This window comes from Macrobrachium rosenbergii, chromosome 10, assembly GCF_040412425.1.
Source record: "Macrobrachium rosenbergii isolate ZJJX-2024 chromosome 10, ASM4041242v1, whole genome shotgun sequence".
In the NCBI taxonomy this organism is placed as follows: domain Eukaryota; kingdom Metazoa; phylum Arthropoda; class Malacostraca; order Decapoda; family Palaemonidae; genus Macrobrachium; species Macrobrachium rosenbergii.
The window spans coordinates 57,386,601-57,409,706 of record NC_089750.1 but is presented as its reverse complement, the minus strand read 5'-3'; the positions used below and the strand labels follow the sequence as shown (position 1 = coordinate 57,409,706).

General features: G+C 35.9%; 1 protein-coding gene across 1 annotated transcript in view; it reads right to left on the bottom strand.

Annotated features, from left to right (window-relative positions):
* The window catches only part of LOC136842651 (uncharacterized), an 87,995-nt gene extending 70,067 nt beyond the window's left edge, over nucleotides 1-17,928 (bottom strand). The window contains exon 1 of the mRNA XM_067110277.1: nucleotides 15,932-17,928. Within this exon, the coding sequence (XP_066966378.1) occupies nucleotides 15,932-17,627 (1,696 nt within the window). The 5' untranslated portion in view covers nucleotides 17,628-17,928. The remainder of the gene's footprint in view (nucleotides 1-15,931) is intronic.
* Nucleotides 17,929-23,106: the final 5,178 nt, after the last annotated feature.

Sequence of the window (23,106 nt, the reverse complement as noted above, 5' to 3'; positions counted from 1 at the left end):
GCTTACACTAAAACACGTGAGTAGTATATACATGCACTCATTCACCCATGCTTTAAGGTACACACACACATATATATATAAATATATATATATATATATATATATATATATATATATATATATATATATATATACATACATATACATTCAAGTGTTTGAAACTATAAATATCCGTATGTGTGTCTTCATTTTTCTTACTAAGACAATAGCAACTTGTTCTCAATTCTGAAGACAATTTTCAAAGCCCAGTCTACAACCATAATATGCAAATTAGCAGATATATATAAGTATAACTGATAAGAATAAGAAACTAAAAAGTAACTACAAGTCTTCTAAATTAGCTTCCTGATCTTCAAGAATGTCAAGTTGCTTGCTTATTTTTAAACCTAAAGTGGGTTTTAACTTTGCTCATCCAACGGCCAACGGTTTAGCAATCATATTGCACATTCCTCCCTCCGCAACCAAGAGCAAGCAGCTAAACTATGTTTACTGGTTAGCTGTTATTGCATGATGTAATGTATTACCCCATATTTCACATAGGAAAAGAAATATTAGCCAAATAAGGTTTTTCCTGATCCACATGCTCAGTTTAATGTGGAGCCATGCTTTCACACTTGTTTTATGTCAGTGCTGTTTATAAGAATTATAAGAAAACTCTCTTTACTCCAAGACCCAACGTTTCATCCCACACTAAAGCACATCATCTTGCGGTGAGCAACGTATTAATGACCTTTTTAGATCTGGGTTTTGGGGTGCGCAACGCAACGACGAAATATGACAACATTCCTCGAGATGCTCCCTTTGTGGCTGATTGGCAATACTGCTGCAACTGTCGTTAATGAAACTATCCACATCTCGTTGCGTGCTACCTCGGATGATCATTAGGGAAGTCCGTAGCCGTAGAACAACGCTAATAATGCCGAGGGTTGCTTCTTTTGCGTAAAAGAACACTTGTACATCGAGTGGACTTGGTTTTCTTGCTTTCGTAACGCGGCGAGCGAAATTGTGCAATGAAATCACGACATTTAAACACGATAAGATTTAGTAATGGCTTAGAAAGTACCGACTCTGTAAGAGTTTGCCGAATTTAAGATGCTAAAATAAATCATGTATTCTTGGATGATCTGTCTTACGTGCCACAAAAAGCTTACTTTATCATTTTACCTTGCTTGATTCTTGAAACTGCCGGATCATTTGTATTTTTCATGTATAATATGTATATATACATATATACACATGTGTATATGTATATGTATATATATATATGCCACAAAGAAAAAATAAACGGAAGGTATCATCTAATAGGTAGGACCGTAGCTTCTGCCTCATTTTTCACTGTTGTACATTGAATTTAGAAGTCACATTTTCCTAATATATATATATATATATATATGTATATAAAACACTTAGAGAGAGAGAGAGAGAGAGAGAGAGAGAGAGAGAGAGAGAGAGAGAGAGAGAGAGAGAGACTAAAACTTCAATCTCTACGTCCTACATTATAGAAATTTCAAGCCTACAAGAATTTCAGGAATAATGATGCTTGACAATTACCTGGCATCCGACAAGTACCCTTTGAGTTAAAGGACAAGCTATTGCTTGTTCTGTCAACAACCAGAGAATTACACTTGCTTGATGACATTTTTCTTATCTCTGTTAATGAGAAACTCGGATGATGCAAGACTTAATTAGATTCAGATATGTTAACTGAGCGTTATTTTACCTCGGATGATGCAAGACTTATAATTAGATTCAAATATGTTAAATGAGCTTTGTTTTACCTACGGTACTGAAAAAATTGTCGAATCAAGGCCTACTTGAGGTCGAAATTGATTGATTGCTTTTGAATAATAGGCATTTCATTGTTATCTGTATAAACAAGAGGTTTTTCTATGTAGTATGTAGCAAATGTCGTTAAAACTGATACATGTTTAGCTGGAACGCATAAAACTTCTGGGAATGTTGCAGTATGTGTATTTTTAAAAAATATAATAAGTACATATATATATATATATATATATATACATATGTATGCGTACGCACAGTAAGTGTATTATTTAAAAATATACATACATCCATATATATACACACATACGTATGTATGTGTATGTAGAGTATGTATGTATGTGTATATATATATTATATATATAATATATATGTATATATACATATACATACATACATACATACATACATACATACATATATATATATATATATATATATATATATATATATATATATATATATATATATATATATATATATATATATATATATATACTTAGACATCTGCATTCCCATGACCAGAGAAGGAATTTTTGCTTACAGGATGCAGTAACAAAATAATAAAATAGATCCTGGATACATCCCCAAACACTCAGCAGCACAAAAGCAGACATCTCGATTCATGATATCAGCTCTGTTAATGAAAGTGAAACGGTGGCAGAAATTGAAGAGCTGTCGCGATGGAAAGTGGTTTTACAGATAGGCGAAGGGATTTGGGGGAGGGTACAGGGGAGGGTCTAGCCTTTGAAGAGGGGAAGGGGATGCTGTGGAAGTGATACAGAGGCGGCACCCTTTTAATAACATTCGTATAGTTTCGTTCATTAGATCGAACGAGTTTCGTTCATGAGGTAGGTCGTCAACTCTGACAAGTAATTCCGATTGAGAAACAAAGCTGTTGTAGTTGTGCTCTATGCATTCGATTTCTTCTTCTTTTAATTATTATTATTATTATTATTATTATTATTATTATTATTATTATTATTATTATTATTATTATAAAAGGGAATCTCATGGGCTATCAGGGTATAAAAAGAAATCGCAGTATTAAATGAAAAGCATGACAAAGATCTCCGTAGGGGGCTAGTGCCGTCAGTGCACCTCATGCAGAGCAATGTAGGCATTACTTAAGGTTCTTTGCAGCGTGCTTTCGGCCCCTAGCTGCAACCCCTTTCGTTCCTTTTACTGTACCTCCTTTCATATTCTCTTTCTCCCATCTTACTTTCCATCTTTCCATCCTCTCCTAACAACTGATTCATAGTGCAACGGCGAGGTTTTCCTCCTGTTACACATTTCAAACCTTTTACTGTCAATTTCCTTTTCAGCACTGAATGACCCCATAAGTCCCAGTGCTTGGCCTCTGGCCTAAATTCTATATTCAATTCATGACAAAGAAGAACCATATAAAGAATGACCATTACAAAAGCTCATTCTTTTATGACGGAATGACTTCACTGAGGTTCCAGTTCTTTCCCCTTATTACTATCATTGCCAGTATGAGTATTATAGATGACAATGACTGACAAGCAAAAATGTTGTGGTGGACATAAGTGACAGGCGAGAAGTGTGAAGCTCCCTGGCAGCCTTCAGCGTAATCACAAACTGCAAACAAGACTGATATGATGTTGGGATCAGTTCACGCTCTTTTGCCTTGAAACGGTTGATGCATATGCGTGTGTGTGTATATATATATATATATATATATATATATATATATATATATATATATATATATATATATATATATATATATATATATATATATATAATATATATATATATATATATATATATATATATATATATATATATATATATATATATATATATAGAGAGAGAGAGAGAGAGAGAGAGAGAGAGAGAGAGAGAGAGAGAGAGAGAGAGAGAGGGCGCGTGTATATGTAATTGTATGCATGTGTATATACATATTCAGTATCATATATGAATACACACAGTATGTACATAATGAGCAAGCATGTAAGTACCTCCTCTCAAAAATACTTAAATAAATTTTAAGATTAAATAATTCGCTCAAATGGAAGCAAACTTAAGACACTTATGAACGTATTTCTAAATTTCCTTCGTTGGACGAAAAAAAAAAAAAGTTTTTCCTTCGAGAAAAGGAAACAATCTGACATTCCTTTACAAGGTTTCAGCGTTCCCCACTGAAAAGGAAACACCACAACACTCTTCTGAGACTCCCAAAAATCCTTCGGCAAAAGGAAACAAAAATGCGGGATTGCTCACGGGATGTCTGTATTTCCTTCATCAAAAGGAAAACCAACTGTTGGTTCCTTCGTAGGACTTCCACATTTAGGGGGTTTTCTCGCCCGCTGGGAAACAATGGCGGAGATGGAAATACCACAACAAAAACAATCGGAATGCTGACAAAAAACTACGTCTAATTCTAGTATTTGCTATTTTCGCTTTCATTTAATTTACTTTTTCTTTCTTTTTTTCAGAAAAAGGACTGCGTAGAGGAGGAAGCTGAGATGTTTTTCAAGGAGAAATTATAGCTCTTTTTTTTTTTTTAGGATGGGTACCTATTCTGAGAGAAAGACAGGGCGTCTTCCCCAGATATAATGAAAAGGAAAGCTGGAAATTGCGAAAGAAAATGAGCATGTCCATATTAAACTAAGATTCCTGCAGCCCATCTCAGGCACAATTGACAAAAGGATTGCACTGAAGCCGAGTGGAAGAGCAACTCGCGCTTTCGTTCAGATAACAAGGATGGAGACTGTGAGAAAACAGAGTTTTCGATCTTTTGTTTCGTCTTTTATTGTTTGCAACGCTCCGTAGGCAAGAATTTTTGCCCGAGTGTGGTCAATTACGATTTCATAACAATCTCTGTCTCTGTCTCCGATTTTTACTTTCTCTCCTGAGAAAAAAATTGCACATGAAGACTTTCTCTCTCTCACTCTCTCTCTCTCTCTCTCTCTCTCTCTCTCTCTCTCTCTCTCTCTCTCACACTATGCATCTATCAAAATAAAAACACTTATTTTTTTCCATTTTTTTAGTCAAAGAAGGTGACATTTTCCATAACGACAAATTTTCAAATGTATTTTTTTATCGTCTGAATACTGATTTAATAAAAGGTCAATTCTGGTGTAGAGAAGATGGAAGATTTAATATGTGGTCATGGTAAGTGACACCTGAGAAATCCAGCCATTCAACGAAAAAAAATAACTTTTTGTGACGAAAAACACTTGGACGGTACACGTATCAACAAAATAAGATTTAGGAGTCGTCTTAAGCAAATTTTCAAAAGTTTCTATATCAATTTCTTTACTACTGTGACAAATCCCTTGGAACTGTTCATGAACAAAAACAGAATTTGATCGTTGTATGCAAATTCTGATTGACAATAAGCAAATAACTGGTATGATTACAGGTTACAGTGTAAATACCATATTTTTATAGAGGCTGATCAAAGTCCATAAACTTTACTAACAAACTGTTCTTGAACAGAATGAACAAATGTGGAAAAAATAGAAAATGTTGACAAGTATATATATAAAAATTAACATTAAGATTATAAAATAGATAACTGAAAATATGGGTACAAATGAATCGCAGTGAGATGCAAATTAAAATTCAAGATGTCTAAAATTCGCCAACACCAACATCTATTAAGTTCCAGGTCAGTTCATCAGTACACGGGAGAAACTGTAGCCGGAATTCATAAGTCACTGATTGATTTATCGATTGAATGACTCGTAAAATTTAGATAATAAAGCCAAACACTGGGGTACTTTTAGCCATTCGTTGATTAAGACAGAGAAATGAAGGAACTGGAATGGGTGGACTTCAAAGTGAAGAGATCCAGAAAATAGATGAGTTGATGTACAAGGATTTAAAGGCGAAACTGAGAGAAAACCCCTCCAATTGTACTTAGAGCTAATAGTTAGAGAGGTTGGATAACAAGATGGAAGAAAGAAGCGAGAATGGAGGTAAAGTAAAAGGCTAAAGAGTGACTGCAGCTAAAGGCCTCAGGGCCGTTACAAACGATTTTTAGTAATGCCTACAGTGTCCCATGTGAGGTGCATTGACGCAGCTACCCCAAGTGCCGTCGGGTCCGAGCTTCAGGACAGTGAGTAACGTCCCCAGGGTGGGAACTTGCTGTATAAACCCTCTTGTATAACGTCTTTTTTTTTTTTTTTTATCTATTTGTACACTTGTAATAACGTCTCAAAACTTGGTGAATTACACTTTATCCCTTCATCTTGTCTCTATTTATATTTATTAATGTGTTATATTTCATTATTTTGATTGTATTCCTCTTGTGTGTTTTCTTGTCAATATATGGGCATTATCTACTAAGGAGGCTTGTCATGCTAGATTGCCTGTTACGAGTATGATTTTGCTACGTGAATATGTAAACATTTTGAATAATAATAATAATAATAATTTTTTAGGAAGGAAACCATGTTGTATACTTGGTTCATTAAAAACTGTGGCTGCATCAGCGGAGTTTAACTTATAATAATGTTTATCTATTTAACTGAAAATTCCTCTATTTGAGTGGGAGGGGGAGGAATGTCGAGTAATAATTGTCCTACATTTATTTCATCCCTTGGAGGGCAGAGACAAATTCGGGAACGCCTTCATTTTACTAATAACAGCCTTATTTTACATTTCCTGGTCTTTTATACGTAATTGTATATTTATATTAGTGGAATGAAGAGGTTCCTAAGAGTGGCTATCTCTGATGAAATGAATACATGACAATTATTATTCGACCTTTCCCAACACAAAAAGGAGTTATTAGAAAAGTAGAGAAACTTCATTATACATTAAATTTCCTTGATGCAGCCAGAATTTTTCGTGAACCTATCGCAAGAAAAAAAATATTCGCAGGGTTGTAATATTACCTCTGAAGGAGAGAAACCAACAGCCTCAAACAACCGCAAACTCCCTTTCCATTTAGTCCCCAGTCCACAGCTTAATGCACCTTATAAAGTTCGAAAACCAGATATGGCAGCCTTTTTCATTTTATTGGTTATATATGCATTTTTTTTTAGATATAACGGCGATTCACCTTTAATTATTTGCTATTTTTCCTCATCTCTCTCTCTCTCTCTCTCTCTCTCTCTCTCTCTCTCTCTCTCTCTCTCTCTCTCTCTCTCCACACATGGGCATTTCGTTTCGTAAAACCTTTCTCGACATCGTAATGGCCCGTCTGGGTTGCAGTATAAAACATTGGGTAAAACTTACTAATAATAAAAATAATGATTGCCCTAGAATTTTGAATTACGATGACAAAAGAATGACTACAACTACCACACAGACACTCCCACACCCGTCCCTCATAAAAAAAAACATACACGCACACGCGCGCACATACACCAACAATGCTTCGTTATGCGTAAGTACAGATTCTCACAGGATAAATCATAGTTACAAAATCTTCCACTTTAGGTCTCATAATGCTCCCCCCGGAGCTTCCGTTACGCGATCCGTGGCGTTACGTACTGCGGAACAATAGAATATCAAAATAACTGCCTGGGTAACGTAATGAGAGGTATATACTTTACGTCAAGATAAATGGTACCATGATAAAAGGTGAAGGCGAAGCTGCACTATGAGAGAGATGCCCTTGTGATTATGTTAGATTGCAAAAGCGTTCTATGTATTTATTCACTTATTTATTTATATTTATTTATTCTACGATGAATTACAGTAGCATCCCGATTTGTTTAGCAAAATTATATGTATTACCATCATAAATTAATTTCATGAAGAGTTCAATGAATCCTTTAGTCAGAATAAATTATTATTATTATTATTATTATTATTATTATTATTATTATTATTATTATTATTATTATTACCTCATAATGGTTTAAATCTGTTTAATGCCGCGATTTTTTTATTGGTGATATTTGTGGCTTATATGAAATCCATTCTAAACTAAAGTTCCAGTTGCCATTTTAATTTCTCCTCTTAAAACTAAGCCATTTCAACATTTTCTTTGAGGGCTAATCATATTATGTCACCTTCCGCAATGTTAACAATCTTAAAAAGAAAGTTAGGATAAGCGAAATCTAGGCAAATGAGAGCAAGTTGGTATGTGGTTAGGATTTGTTAAGCTGGGCTTAATGCCAGCAAAGGCCCTCGCCCTGAGGTAGCCTGTATGTGTGGTAAGGTGTTGAAGGGGATAAAAGGTCTGGTGTGGACCTTCTATTTATGGACCCTCCGGGCAATCGTAACTTCCCTCCAAACCGGCAACTTCCGCCATAAACGTTGCCGAAGAGCGCCAGTCACCTAATCATACTAAACCACAAATGTCGTGTCTGAGCCATGATACCTCTCTAATCCTGAAGGGTCAAGAGGGTCACGCTCTTCATCCTTTACAGGAGGAGGAGGAGGAGGAAGAGGAGGAGGAGCAGGAGGAGGAGGAGGCGGAGAAGGAAGGAATCGTTTTCCTGGAACAATAGACCTGCGTCTCTGTAAATGACAGTGGATATAAATGGACCTCGTTCAGCTTTCGTTTTTGTTACGTGATGTTTTGTTACTGCTATTTTCCTTTGTTTTCTATGCATGGCTGTAGTGGGACTTTCGTTTTCGTTGTGCTACGTTATGCTACTTGTTACTTTCCTTTGTGCTCTATGCCTGATTGTACTTAGACTGACGAATACAACACTTCTACAATAGTTATAATATGAAAACAGAAAGAAAACAGGTAAAAAAAAGTTGCCAAAAATGAGTCATTTGACTGGAATCTCGACCTGACACTGGAATTCCAAGCATTTTTCTAAATAATAACATTTTCATTTTTACAATCTGGAATTTAAAGTATTTCATTTCCCTCTATGAAGAATTTATACCAAGCCGCTGGCCAAAACTGACGAACTTTCAACACAACACCTAGAAAAAGAAATTAATCTTACGCTTGAATACATGAAGAAATTGGTTGTTTATTTCGATAAAACACTGTAGAGAAAGGAAACTCAACAAAACAGAGAGACTATATCAGAAGCAATGCCGCAGAATTACACCTAATTACACGGCCAATAGGATCAAATATGCCGTAAGATTAATATCAGAAACGGAATATGGCTACTAAGCTAGAAACCATGTAATTAGCTGTCCACAGGGAGACTTTCACATTATGGTAATCGGTGACATATGCGAGGCCTATTTTTCCCTCCGTTGTGTATGGACGCTCAAGGTGAATCTGCAACGAATTATTGGAAAAGTAATGCAGTGAAACAGAAGTCACTGCTGGATTTAAATAAATATCTGTTTATCTATCTAGTCTTTTGGTGTAGAGCATTTCGATCTTCATAACGAAGAGCAGTGTCGATAAATTTTGACGCAATTAGCTGTGCTTTATTTATTTGTCTGCCTGTTTTATATATATATATATATATATATATATATATATATATATATATATATATATATATATATATGTGTGTGTGCGTGTGTGTGCGCGCGCACACACCCATACATATGTGCACATATCTCAGCTGAAGCAACAGGAAAAGCTTGAAAAGAAACGACAGCGGGTCTAATTACATGAAAATACATAAGTACTCTGTCGTTTCTTTTCAAGTTTGTCCTGTGGCTTCAGCTGACAAACATATCACGTGTATATTTTGTGATTTTTGTAATATATATATATATATATATATATATATATATATATATATATATATATATATATATATATATATATATATATATATATATATATATATATATATTATATATAGCATGGTTGTGTGTACTTGTATCCAACCATTATTGATCATTACTGTGAAAAGCACTAATCGCACTGACTGCTATTATGCTACTACAGTTCACATTTTAACTTATGTTTGCATTTAATTTCAAAACATAAGTTTGCAAATTACATGCATTTCTAGCAACTTTCCGTTAAAAATGTGACATTACTCAGACTATCCATAACTAATCGTTCTTCATAAGTTTCATTTCATGTTTAAATCATTCAACATAGATTTTAGGCAATTCCAGCGCTGATTGGTAGAACTGTTCTCAGCATCTTTCTATATTTTTATAATCTCAAAATCTAATACTCAGCTAATGAACCATTACGATATTGATTGAAAATATCTTATAACTGTTTATAAATTTCCCAAAAGTATACGTCTGGACCTTCCCTATTCCCTTTTTCTTCAAAGTTATCGCCACACCAGCGCCAAAGGCAGCAGTCTGTTGCGAAATACCTTTGCCAATCACCGCACGAAAACTCACCCATACACTTCCATACATACCGACGAGAAGGGCTTTCGTTTCCCAACGTTTTTCTCTTGTCAACAGATGGCGCTCTCTTTGCGTCACAGTCTCTGAGTTCCAGTTGTCCATTGCTAACCGCTTTAACCGCTGATGGTTTCAGAACTGGATGTCTTTATGCGCAAAAGAAATATCGTGTGTGTCACTGTAAACATTGCTCTTAAGATGCCTCTCTCTATGGATTGTTGGATAAATGCAATGCAAATGACGTTAAATGTTTGTTGAACGGTGGTTGTCTATGAATGAGGAAACGATCCTTGCATCACAGTCAGACTTGATGTTTTAATAATGAAAATGACAAAAGAAGCTTTCACCACAGGGAAAGATGACGAAGATATGGATGAGATTTGCACCGAGAACCTAAAGTAGAAGTAAACGAAATCTAAATGAAAATGCAGGTTTCTTTTACATATACTTTGAATTTTTTTCGGAGGGGGGTGAGTTCTGGGCTGAGCACAGGCATTGGGTTCAACGGTTTTGGCCTCTGGCTTTAAAACAAAACAAAAGGGCTTCCTAAGAAAAATTTATAATAGAGATAATAATCTCTCTCTCTCTCTCTCTCTCTCTCTCTCTCTCTCTCTCTCTCTCTCTCTCTCAGAAAGCCTTTATTTATGCTCCTTTATACTAAAATTATAACTAACACATTATTTACACGTTTCTTAAATATAGCAAGTGGTATCATCAACTCTTATAGCCATGAAGCTCGTTTTTTTTTTTTTTTTGTGGATTTACCAACTTCATGCCACTAGGTTACTGAATGAGTAACTTGTTCATATAAACATATGTTCCTAAATAGGCTAGTGTGCTTCTGAACCTATTCATTTACAGTATACATAAGTATTCAAAACACAATTAGGAAAGTGCGTACATGAACAAGATGCCAGACAAATGATTTGGAACTACGGTGTCCAAACCAGAAATGGGAACAAAACACTTCAGAATCTGGTGCTATCAAAGAAAGGTGATGTGCAAATATTTTTCTGGGATGTGGCCGTCAAATAACAATAATAATAATTACAAAGGTTATCCGTTGCAGTAATATTGTTCGAAAATGAAGAATGGACATCAAATCACATATGAAGTTAGTGGCTAAAAGGAAGGAACTTACTGACTGACAAGACTACGTATAGTATGGACTCATTAAATAACAGAGAGAGAGAGAGAGAGAGAGAGAGAGAGAGAGAGAGAGAGAGAGAAGAGAGAGAGAGAGAGAGAATGACATACTGCGATTCCCGATCTTGATGATATAAAAGCAGTGACCTTACTTTGAAACTTCCATGCGAATCTGGGGTTTAACAAACATATTCCGTTGACCTTTTAATGAAATAGACGAAAAGTCGACTTTCGAATCCAAGGAACCTTCAGTGAGTATTTCCTATCCTTACTAAAATGTTATGGTGGTTATTAATATAATCCCTACAAAAGATTAAATGATTCCGTTACCTAACTCCACAACATACTAGAGAGTCACTTCAAGTATCTTCCATTTTTCATTGATATTTTTTACATATGCCATAAAGGGTGATGATTTCTCATAATTCTATTTATTCATTAATTTTTTAAATACTATCATCTAAAGCTTGTAATACTTCGCAATGCCTTTTTTTATTTTTAATTTGTTTTTTAGCTGTCCTGTACACCAGACACACCAAACGCTTATATTTCAGTGTGGATTATTATTAAAATGACGCATTTCTGTGAATATATTCATACTTCAACATATGGGTAGAAAAGAATATCGTAACTGCTTGGAGAGAGAGAGAGAGAGAGAGAGAGAGAGAGAGAGAGAGAGAGAGAATCTAAGAAGAAGCTTCCGGTTGTCATTCGTACTTCAAAACTATCAGTTCTATCAATAAGCTTCTCATTTGTCATTCATACTTCAAAACTATCAGTTCTCTCAATAAGGCGACTCATTTTTATATCATGACTGACAGCTATATATATAAAACTGGTGATAACTCAATGATCAAATTCATCGATGACGAAAATACCTTTGTTTTACTGAAATAACATAATTACAACGCTCAAATGATGTTTGAGGAAATCCACACGAATGGTACCTCCTCACGTTCCACAGAGTAGCCACTTAAATATACCGGACTGTGTTCACGCTAATTAGCAGTTATCTTCTTCATATCCATTGCCTTGTTAATCCATAGATATGATACTTTCAGAAAAAGCGTGTCTCTGCTCTGATTTTTGTACGGAGAACGAAAAGCTAATGTATAAAGATCGTGTGTTTTGTGGATCACTTCAGCGTTGTGGCGTTAGTATAAATTTCGGTGAAAAATAATTCATCTTCCACGTGGCGTCAGTTTGAAGAGAACGCTTTAATATAATTCCATTTTCAGAGTCTTTTCAGACAGAAGAAATTACTTTAACATGGGAGTTGTATAAAACCTAACATAGGAGTTACTAACATGAAAGCTATGTGAAAACTAACATGAGAGTTATGGGAAAATTAACATGAGAATTATGTGAAAACTAACATGACAGTTGATAACATGAGATTTATGTGAAAACTAACATGAGAGTTACTAACATGAGGTTATGTAAATACATGAGGTTATGTAAATACTAACATGAGAGTTACGTAAAAACTAACATGAGAGTTACTGACATGAGTGTTACGTGAAGACTAACATGTGAGTTATTAAAATGGGAGCTATGTAAAAACTAACGTGAGAATTACATGAAAACTAACATGAGAGTTACTAACATAAGAGCTGTGTGAAAACTAACATGAGAATTATGTGGAAACTGATATAAGAGTTATGTGAAAACTAACATGAGAGTTACTAACATAGAGTTATGTGAAAACTAGCAGGAGAATTATGTGGAAACTGATATAAGAGTTATGTGAAAATTTACAATATCATGAGAGTTACAAACATGGGAGTTACTAACATGACATTTATGTGAAAAAAAGCAGCCACTGAACACCGTTCCAGAAGCCAATAGCCTAAGGCAGGTAACTCCACCAAGAGAACTTGACTTTATTCGAGGAAAATAACATGTTTAGAATGAATGAATTCCACTCCAAAATTATACGATAAACGCAACTTTGTTATTCACATGTCGGTTAATTCTGGCTAAAAGATCGGGCAAAACATTTGCCACTTGGAAAAAGCAACTTGAAAGCGGAACTGTGATAGGCTTAATCTTGAAAGTATATTGCATTACCGACAGTGTATTGTTATATAACGACGCTTCATAATTACAATACAGGCCAAAAATATGAATAACTTGCGACAGAAAACATACATACATTAAATATATATGTATATATAATACATACACACACACACACACATATATATATATATATACATACATACATACAAGTATATTCACTCTGGCGATTGCAAATACACATATACCTGGTAATAGACATTCACTTTACATATACTGTATACCGGGAATAAATAAAAAATAACATCATTGCAAACAGAAGGTTCTACAACTGTTAGCGTTCTCTTGCTATTGATAAACTAATGTAAGCATTAATGTTTACGTAAATAAATGAATATAAAGAAAATCATAATAAGAACCCTCCTTTCAAAACTGACTTCAGAAATGTTCAATTTCACTGTTCCCAGCAGTCTGACGCCCAGCTAATTTTGTCTGACATGCAAATGAAGGCAAATTACTTTTTTCATAAAACACGAGTAAAAAAAATAATCGTTCATTTCTTATTGTTTAATGAGATCTACTTAACTTCCTGGAATCAGCTGGGGTGATCAAGCGTGACGGAGACTACAGGTGCAACATGTGAAGGAATTGCAGCTTCCAGACTCTGAGAGATCGAGTTTGCTTTTATTTTTCTCGTCGATTTGCTGTTCATAATTTTATTTTTTAATGAAATAGAATTTTGGTCAAAGGGCCAAGCTTTGGAACCTATGAGGTCATTCTGCACTGAAATAGAAATTGACAGTAAAAAGGTTTGAAAGGTGCAACACGAGGAAAACTTCGCAGTTGCACTGTGAAACAATTGTTAGGAGAGGGTGAACAGTAAGATGGAAGAAAGAGAATATGAACGGAGGTACAGCAAAAGGAGTTTACGTTTTAATGGTTTTATTTTCTTATTTTTCGTAGCCTCCTTTAGCGCTCTTTATTTCCAGCTTTTTGCCTCCTTATCATCTGAATTTTTTAATTTTTTTATATTTACTGTCAGAGCTATCTCTTCTTTCATTTCCTTTTTTTTAATATTTATCATTCACGTTCACCTGATTACTTTTATTTGCTCCCTCTTACAGGCATTGCTACTTTATCCCTTCTTTTGCATTTTATCTGAAAAAAAAAAAATACTCCTTTTCCTCTCTTCTTCGTTTATTTTTCTCCTCTTCGCTTGGTCGTCATTCACAACCATTAGCTTATTCCCATTCATTATATTTTCGGTACCTATTACTACCAATTTCCTTATGCCTTTATCTTCCCTCTAACATTTTCGTTAAAGCAATATTTCAAACCCTTCCTCTGCTCATTTTTTAATATTCGTTTATTCATCAGCAATATTGTTATTCAGTCTACTAAAAATTTCTTTTACTCATTTTTACTTTATTTATCAATGACATTATTTGTATTTTTCCCTATTAATAATAATAATAATAATAATAATAATAATAATAATAATAATAATAATAATAATAATAATAATAATAATAATAAATCTTATTATTATTATTATTATTATTATTATTATTATTATTATTATTATTATTATTATTATTATTAATATTGGTACAGTTTTCTTGGATCCATTGTTAATTCTTTTCTATACATTATTCTTACCTCCCTCGTTTATTACTTGTTATCCCAACCGTCATTTCCTCCATCCTATACTAACAGTCGGTCTCTTTACTCGTTTTTAATGAATCCTCTTTACTATTAACATAAGTCTTTTCATTCTTCTTTCGACTTTCTTCCCGTTCGTTACTCCGCAGCTAAAACCATTAAATTCAATGTCAGTCATATTCTGTTCCTATTTTTCTATCCGTCAGAATAACGCCGGAGCAACGTAAGACTTTTTCTACGTTCATTCATGGCATCGTCAATTATCGGATTTAATGTCAGCGCGAGAACGGTTAGCATAACAAATTGCCCGTTTCGGCATCCTTGCCTGCTCATTAGAGAGATGCTCTGCCTCCCTCCCAATCTCGTGCTGCCTGATACGGTTTCACTACACGTTTTCATTTTCAGATGGAATTCTCCCGTTCTAATCGAAAGTTTTCAAGATCATTTTCAGTTTTGTAATCTACATTTTTGTTTTCAGCGTCTCCGAATTGGTCCACAATAATAATAATAATAATAATAATAATAATAATAATAATAATAATAATAATAATAATAATAATAATAATAATAAGAGAAAGGTTGGACAAACTAGCGGATTTTAATCCATATTCAAGTGATTTCCAATTGAATATTATATATATATATATATATATATGTGTGTGTGTGTGTGTGTGTGTGTCTGTGTGTACGTATGTATTTCAACTTGAAACGTCAAATTAATAAGAAAAATTTTCTTTCTCGTTTACACTATTATTGGAGTTATCACTGACACCGCGAAATAGAAATTTCCAGAACCAGTCAATTCTTTCCTCGCTGTCTGTGTTGAATATTACGCATCTTTTTATTCCCAATTGGACGTTTTGAATTCCTAGGTTCAGACGAAAGAACCTATTAAAATTCTCATTTCATCCTCATCCGTTTAATTCTAAAAGGTTAGAGCTTCAGGCACACGATTCAAAATATTTGCATGTAAGCTGCAACAACAATTATTTAGTTTCTAGATTTTCAGGTCATTTAGCCTATATACATAATCGTCGATTAATAAAAGTTACTAACAATCTAGAGATGTAAGGTTCCCCAAACCAGGTCATCTTACCTTCCGTGGTGAGCATCGCTTCGAGATTTGCTCTTCTTATCAGTGCCATCAGTGTGTTGAGTTTTAGTTCTTCCATGAGTCCAGAGAACATCATATTTGAGTTCTGACCAGGTTGCAGGGCGTGTAATGTCCGTCCGGCACTAACATCAATGTCGTTTGTTTGTTCTATCAGCACTACATCCTCCTGAAGTCGGCTTCCAGTTAAAGCCTTGCCTTCAGACGAGGCTCTAGGACCTATCAGTTCGTTATTGTCGGTCCCTTCATTGATGAGAAGAGCAGCATCAACTACCTTCGCCAAAGCTTGAGCAGCTGCGTCCGGGCTTCCTTTGTCAACTAGTAAGATGTCATCGTAATCCTCGGTGGCAGAAATGAAAAGGTTGTCCTCGGCATCAACAGCTGCAACAGGATCGCTCGATGCAGCCTGCGATCCCGGCGAGCTTGCCCCGATATCAATGGCACCTACATCATCAAGGTTTATAAAGAGAGGCTCTCCTGTGGTCGTCGCAGTACCTACCACTGGTGTCTGCGTATCTGTGTACTGCACTGTATTTTGTACTGCATTCACCTGGTTTACACTAGCAGGTGCTCTAACATCAATATTAGGAGCAGTGCCGGTGGGTCCTACCACAGGCTGCCACTGAGGAGACTGGGCTTGCCCTGTTCCCTTGATTACTTCATCTTCATTGAGTAAATGGCCCATGGCCATAGCAGCTGAGAGAGGAGCATTGATCTGAGACTGCTGTTGATGGGCACTATTAGCTTGGGTATTATATGCACTGCCTGCCTGCTGCCCTGTGGCACCCAGGAAAGAATTCTGAAGAGGTGCTGGGTTACCAGTACCTGCTGGAGCTGATGGTCTGAAACCAGTGCTTCCTGTTGCTGAGTAACCAGAACCTGATGGTGCTGAAGCCTCTCTAAATCCAGTCGCTGTCCCCAGTAATGGTGCTAAGTTATTGTTAGGCTGGCTTGGAGCACTATAGCCTGTTGAAGGGGCCTGGGGTGACCCATAGCTTGATGATGGTGCCTGAGGAGCACTAAAGCCCGATGATTGTGCCTGCGGTGCCCCATAGCTTGATGATGGTGCTTGAGGAGCACTAATGCCTGATGATTGTGCCTGTGGTGCCCCATAGCTTGATGATGGTGCTTGAGGAGCACTAATGCCCGATGATTGTGCCTGTGGTGCCCCATAGCTTGATGATGGCGCTTGAGGAGCGCCATATCCAGTAGATGGTGCTGATGGTGGCTGATAAGAGATTTCAAAATATCCGTTATTACTATTTTCGTTTCCATAATGAGACGGAGGTCTGCGGTAATAACTGGACTGGCCTCCACTGTCTCCGCCGCCTTTGTTAAACAAATTTCCTGCTTGGGCAAATAGGTTTCCCTTAAAATCGAGGACCTGGCTCTTCAGGTTGCGAATACCCTCTATGATGGGAGCTTTGAGATTTCTGAGGCTTGTGAAGGCCTGTGACTTCAATCTCTTGAGGCCTCTCAGAGGATTAGGGATTCGAAAACCACCACCACCTCCGCCACCACCACCACCATATCCTCCTCCACTACCACCATATCCTCCTCCTCCTCCTCCTCCTCCTCCTCCCTTATTTCGATTAAAAGAGGGCCATCTGAAGATGTTGAAATTAATGCCGTTGGCAGCCCCAATCACACAAATGATTAACAGCAAAGGTAAAAGTCTCATGATTATATCCTGTCAGTTAAATAAAAACGATAATTATTGATAATTTAGATATCAAACTCGCAATGAGCAATATCTGTTCAAGAATCGAGCAGCCGCATGGAGTACCAGCTCTGATGGAGAAGGCTTAAGAGAAGTTAGGTCTATATCACTTCGGGTCACACTGACGAAGGACCGCGCATTGCACAGGGAAAAAATCCGCAAACGAGTTGAGGACGAGAGAACAACCAAGTCGGTGCGTTCCCGGCCACAGGCGAAGAGCGAATGAGCACCTCTGAGTGAGCCAATGCGACGGCTACAGCCGGTGGGAACTTTCTCTTTCCTTTAGGCTTTTGCATAAGGGCTTCCTCGCCTTCTACAGGGACTTCGCTGGTGGCTTGTTTCGTGGCCGAGGCATTGCGAGTTTCAAGGAGATGGCATATATTGCGCTATCTGTTGGACAACGACAGTTCCTTCGACTGCCGTTGCTGCAGTTTCTCTCATCCTGCAATTACTATAATAATAATAATAATAATAATAATAATAATAATAATAATAATAATAATAATAATAATAATAATAATAATAATATCTTTGCTTTCCTTTTCAATCATCGGTTCATCGTTTTACTACAGTGAAAATAACCTTAATACATTGCAGGGATATCAAGAATAAAACAGACGCTTAATTTAAAAGCAACTTAGAAAATTCAGGTAATCTCGGTGTAGATAAGGGATGTGTTCACATATTCTATTATCACATTCAAGAGACGAAATGAAGTACTGAATATAAAAAATAAAACTTAAAAAACAAATCGACTGCTCAGCCCACATTACCTTATAATAAAACAGAATTACTATTGATTTCAAAGAGAACCGAAAACCATTGGTTCAATCGTTCACGGTCGAATGGCCTATTGCTGGCAGCAGATGTCAAAACGAATGTATTTATTGGACCCCTTAATGAGCAGATTATTAAGCAAGACACATTGCTGGATGAAAGTTGACGACAGAAGACGCACTTGTGCGTTGACAGGAAATTTGGTAACCCTTTCGAAGGGGAAGGCGTGTATGGGCGGATGTCCAAAGGACCCCACCGTGAAGAAATTCGTCCCTTCTGCAATTCGGGGGATCGACGTTGCAGACGCTTCACCTACGCAGGTGAGTGACGCAACTCGGAAAGAGTCAAGATTGAAGGAGGATGGAGGAGATTTTCAAACAGAGGGATTTTCGTTAACTGAAACCTGCGCACGGAGGTTTTGGAGGTTGACATGGAATCGAGAGGAGCACATAATAGACGAATGTTTTTTTATTTATTGATTTGAGAACATGGCGCCACACAAAATAACCAATGAAATAAGATTTACTTCAATATAAAGCAACTAATGAATAATCTAATTATTCATTCTAGTGGTTACATTCCAAATCAGAGTGGTTGCTAAATCAGTGGTGTTTACTAAACTCAGAAATTGTAAGATGAAGATCATATCATTAGTTATGTAACATTTTCAGCGTTTCAAGCATTATTAGATATTTGAACCAAAACTATTTTTCAACACTTCCTTCCGTTTTTTGAAGTGATGACTTTTGAATCTTAAAAAGTAGCGAATTTTCTGCACTGCATGCCCCTCGACCCTACCATACAAATGTAATACACTCGCGTTATCTTCTTGGACTGTTTTTCAATAATAATTTAATTATTCCGTGATTATTTTAAATATTTACTTTTAAGTTACATTTCAGAGAAAGTACTTATTGTAGTTTCTTGATGTGTAGCCACAACATAGTGTTTCCATGTTCACTCAGTTAGCTGAGAGCTCTTCCATTACATGCCGTATCTTCATTGGCAGTTATAACAGTTTTTCAGGAATAAAGAGAAGATTTTGTGTCACGAACTAAGATGGCAACAGTGCATATTTTTCTTTTCACCGAATCTCTTTCGACCGACAGTTTTTCTAGTGAGAAAATAATTAATTTCATTGGTGATGAAGCGACGAACCGTGGAATTAATTCGGCTTTCCATAAATTTGCCTTTTAGGCATTTTTTCCGATGGAGAATTTTAAAAAGATGTTTACAATCCGAAGTTAATTTACATGGCGGTACAGCATTAACTTCATAAATGTTAACTCTGTTTCCACTGGGAGCTTTTCAAGTAAAATAAAAAGAATACCAAACCATAAAGGTGGTATAAAATGCGTTACCTTTAACTTAATTTGTTAAGAAGGTTTTAGGATTTGAAAAAAAAATTCGCCCTATTTATCTTACAAAGTGAAACGCCAAGAATAATCCCTGTTTTGCACTTGACAGGTTTATTTTCTTGCATCCTGGAACTGCCTCACGTAACGTGCGTATCCTACGTAACATCCGTAACATAAATCACACCAGCTGACGCTATAGACTTCGTTACTATTACTGCTAAACCAACAATTGCTTCCACAATCTAGGTTGCATAAATTTCATAGAAGTGGTTTGTGTTAGCCAATTCTGGCTGCATTATATCTATGGGAGAATACTTAGTACTTGTAGTTAACTAATGAGAGCATATTAGAAAGATTTTAAACATGAATATATCATAGCCTGATCTTTTGTAAAGCACATCTAGAATGTATACTTTCATGGAAGTTCAAGCGTACTTTACCTAATAGTAATCACTGACTTCCTGTAATTTAGAGCCAGCGATAGAAGGCAAACAATACATTAAGTTGAAACGTTCTAACTTGATTCCGTAATAACCAGTGTCTTGGATGTAGAGATTTCATTGAAGTGTTTAACTGCATGAATTCTAAAATTGCTACTTTTAATGAATACAAAATCAGACAAAAATTTTAGATGAATGTCTTGTTTTTTAATGTAATTTACAGAATTACGTGTCTTTTTGTCGCTTTTTTCAATATAGTCGCAAAATCAAATTGGTTTTCATCAGCAGATACTTTACCTAATATTATGTAGTGTATTTTTTTCATTTTTAATAAACAAAAGGAAACAGGAAGATTTTTAACATTTTATATAATCACATATCTGATTTCTCAAATGAACAAATGCATCCGACTTGTGGATTTTGCCTGATGTCATATGAAATCACTTATATACAAATTGTTTATTTTTGTTTATGTGGCCAATGATTCTGTTAAGGAAAGCCGCTCTTGATATTTCATGGAATAGCCCTAGAAAGAAAAAGTTATATCTTGAGCAAAGTATGCTAACGAGTCCTTTTGTTCAAAGCGCGAAATTTCTTCGCTTCTGGAAGCAATTAACTTGAATTCAGAAAGACTCTAGAACAAGGTAACACTTTTTTAAGGCGAGTTCGGCAAAGCCACTGTAACTTTAGCGTTTGAAGTAACCTGTAATAACGTTTTTAAACTCATTTTCAAGTGATAAGGAGCACCTGAGTCTAAGTAGTCTATCTTCGTGTATTCTGTATTCAAGCCATTCCTTTTAAATCATCTGTATACTCAGACTCCTTCAACTCCTTCAATTATTTCATCTTTTTCCACAAATTGCAGTAAAGAAGTTTGCCTCATGCTGCGTCTATTTTAATTTTTTTCATTTTTTGAATGAATGAAATTATCTATTGGGTTTTAAATCAGTTATCTAAGATGGTCTAAATACAGGTAACCGCTACTCAAAGCATATGAGAGAATGATTTACATCATTAGAAGATCAATTTCAGTAAAGAATTGTTATGCCTAATTCAGATTTGTTTCAAACCAGATTATTGTATACTACCACAAAGGAAGACTGCATATGTCATCTTTGCTGCGAAGTTTCTCTGCCAGATTTTATCTATTTATCTATTTAGTTATTCTGAGACGACCATAAAACTTTTTCTTGGGTTATTGACATCCAAATCTTCTCACAACGCAGTCTTAAGTCCGAATCTTATTACAGTTTTGGATGACTTTATTATCATCTGATGATTAAACTGAATAAATTTAAATTATGAGCAAGGTTATCGAGTTACTACAAATATAAATACTGTAACGCCAGATATCCTACAAGCAATTAATCACTCAATCTTCAAAGGTAATTCATCTAAGTCATCTAAGTCTTCAAACTCTGTAAATAATGTTAGCAATGACTTCATAAATCTCACTGTACACTAACCCACTGACACCTGCACTTGATAAGCCAAGTAATAATTTAAATTCAGATGTTCAAGAGCATTTCGAATCCGATTATTATGATGCAATCTTGATTCGGTTGTTAAAGAACTTTGTGAATTAAATTGAATATAGAATTTAAGCCAAAGGCCAAGCACTGGGACCTATGAGGTCATTCAGCGCTGAAACTGAAATTGACAGTAAAAGGTTTGAAAGGTGTAACAGGAGTGAGTTGCACTACGAATCAATTGTTAGGAGAGGGTGGAAAGTAAAATGGAAGAAAGAGAACATGAAAGGAGGTACTGTAAAAGGAACGAAAGCGGTTGCAGCTAATGACCGCAGGCACGCTGCAAAGAACCTTAAGTAATGCCTGCAGTGCACCACATGAAGTGCACTGGTGGCACTAACCCCATACGGAGAAGAACTTTGTGAATGCGGTTATTGTAATGTGGTCCGGATCCAGTTCGGATTCAGCGTATACAGAAATGTCTGGATACGATTGATATGAATGTTTCGAATCCAGCTGTTATGAAACAGTCTGGATCTAGTTTGTGAAAAACAACCCGTTTATGATTATTAAAGAATTAACCGGATCCGATGTTACAGAGCAGTCCAGATTCTGCTGTTAATGATTATTCCTGAACAGGACAGATCCGGTTGTTATAAATCATTCTGAACCTGGCTATTATGAAGTGATGCTGACTCCGGATCTGGCTGTTACAAAACATTTGGAATCCGGTTACAAAATTAATTAGTCCGGATACGGTTTTCACAGAAGAGCCCGGATCTAGTCACCACAAAACACCCTAGACCCGTGTTTGCAGAACAGTACGAATCCAGTTAACATTAATATCATTCAAGAATTTTCCCCTGATAATAAAAATTAATGAGAAGGATCACCGCTATTTACCGCATTCTACTTAACGGGATGAACGTGGAAACCATTTCGAGAAATAATCTGTTCGCTAACTCACTCACAGTCCGCGCTGAGGCTCGTCAACGAAGCATTAAAGGGTGCTAACAGGGCTGTTAAAAGCTAGTTATCATTACTCTCTGACTGCAGATGGTCGTGACTCCCATTTCCCGGTAGTTCACAGTACGCCACTAATTTCATTCTTAAAAGAATAAAATCTGAAGAGAGTTCTCAGTCTCTTTGCTCTCAATCTTTGCTGGTTAAAAAGTAACCACTCTATTTTTTACGTGATTTACTTAGTATGGTAATTGGATTTCTTTATTCTGAGTGCCATGGAAATATGCTTTAGTCTTACTGCCTTATTTGGTGTTCATGTATCTATTATTTATCTGTTGATTTGATTTATATTCATTCGTGTGGTGAATATGTAATTCTTTTCCCCCTTCCCTTTCTCTTTTTTTATGTAGAAAGTTTGTTTTACAAATCAATG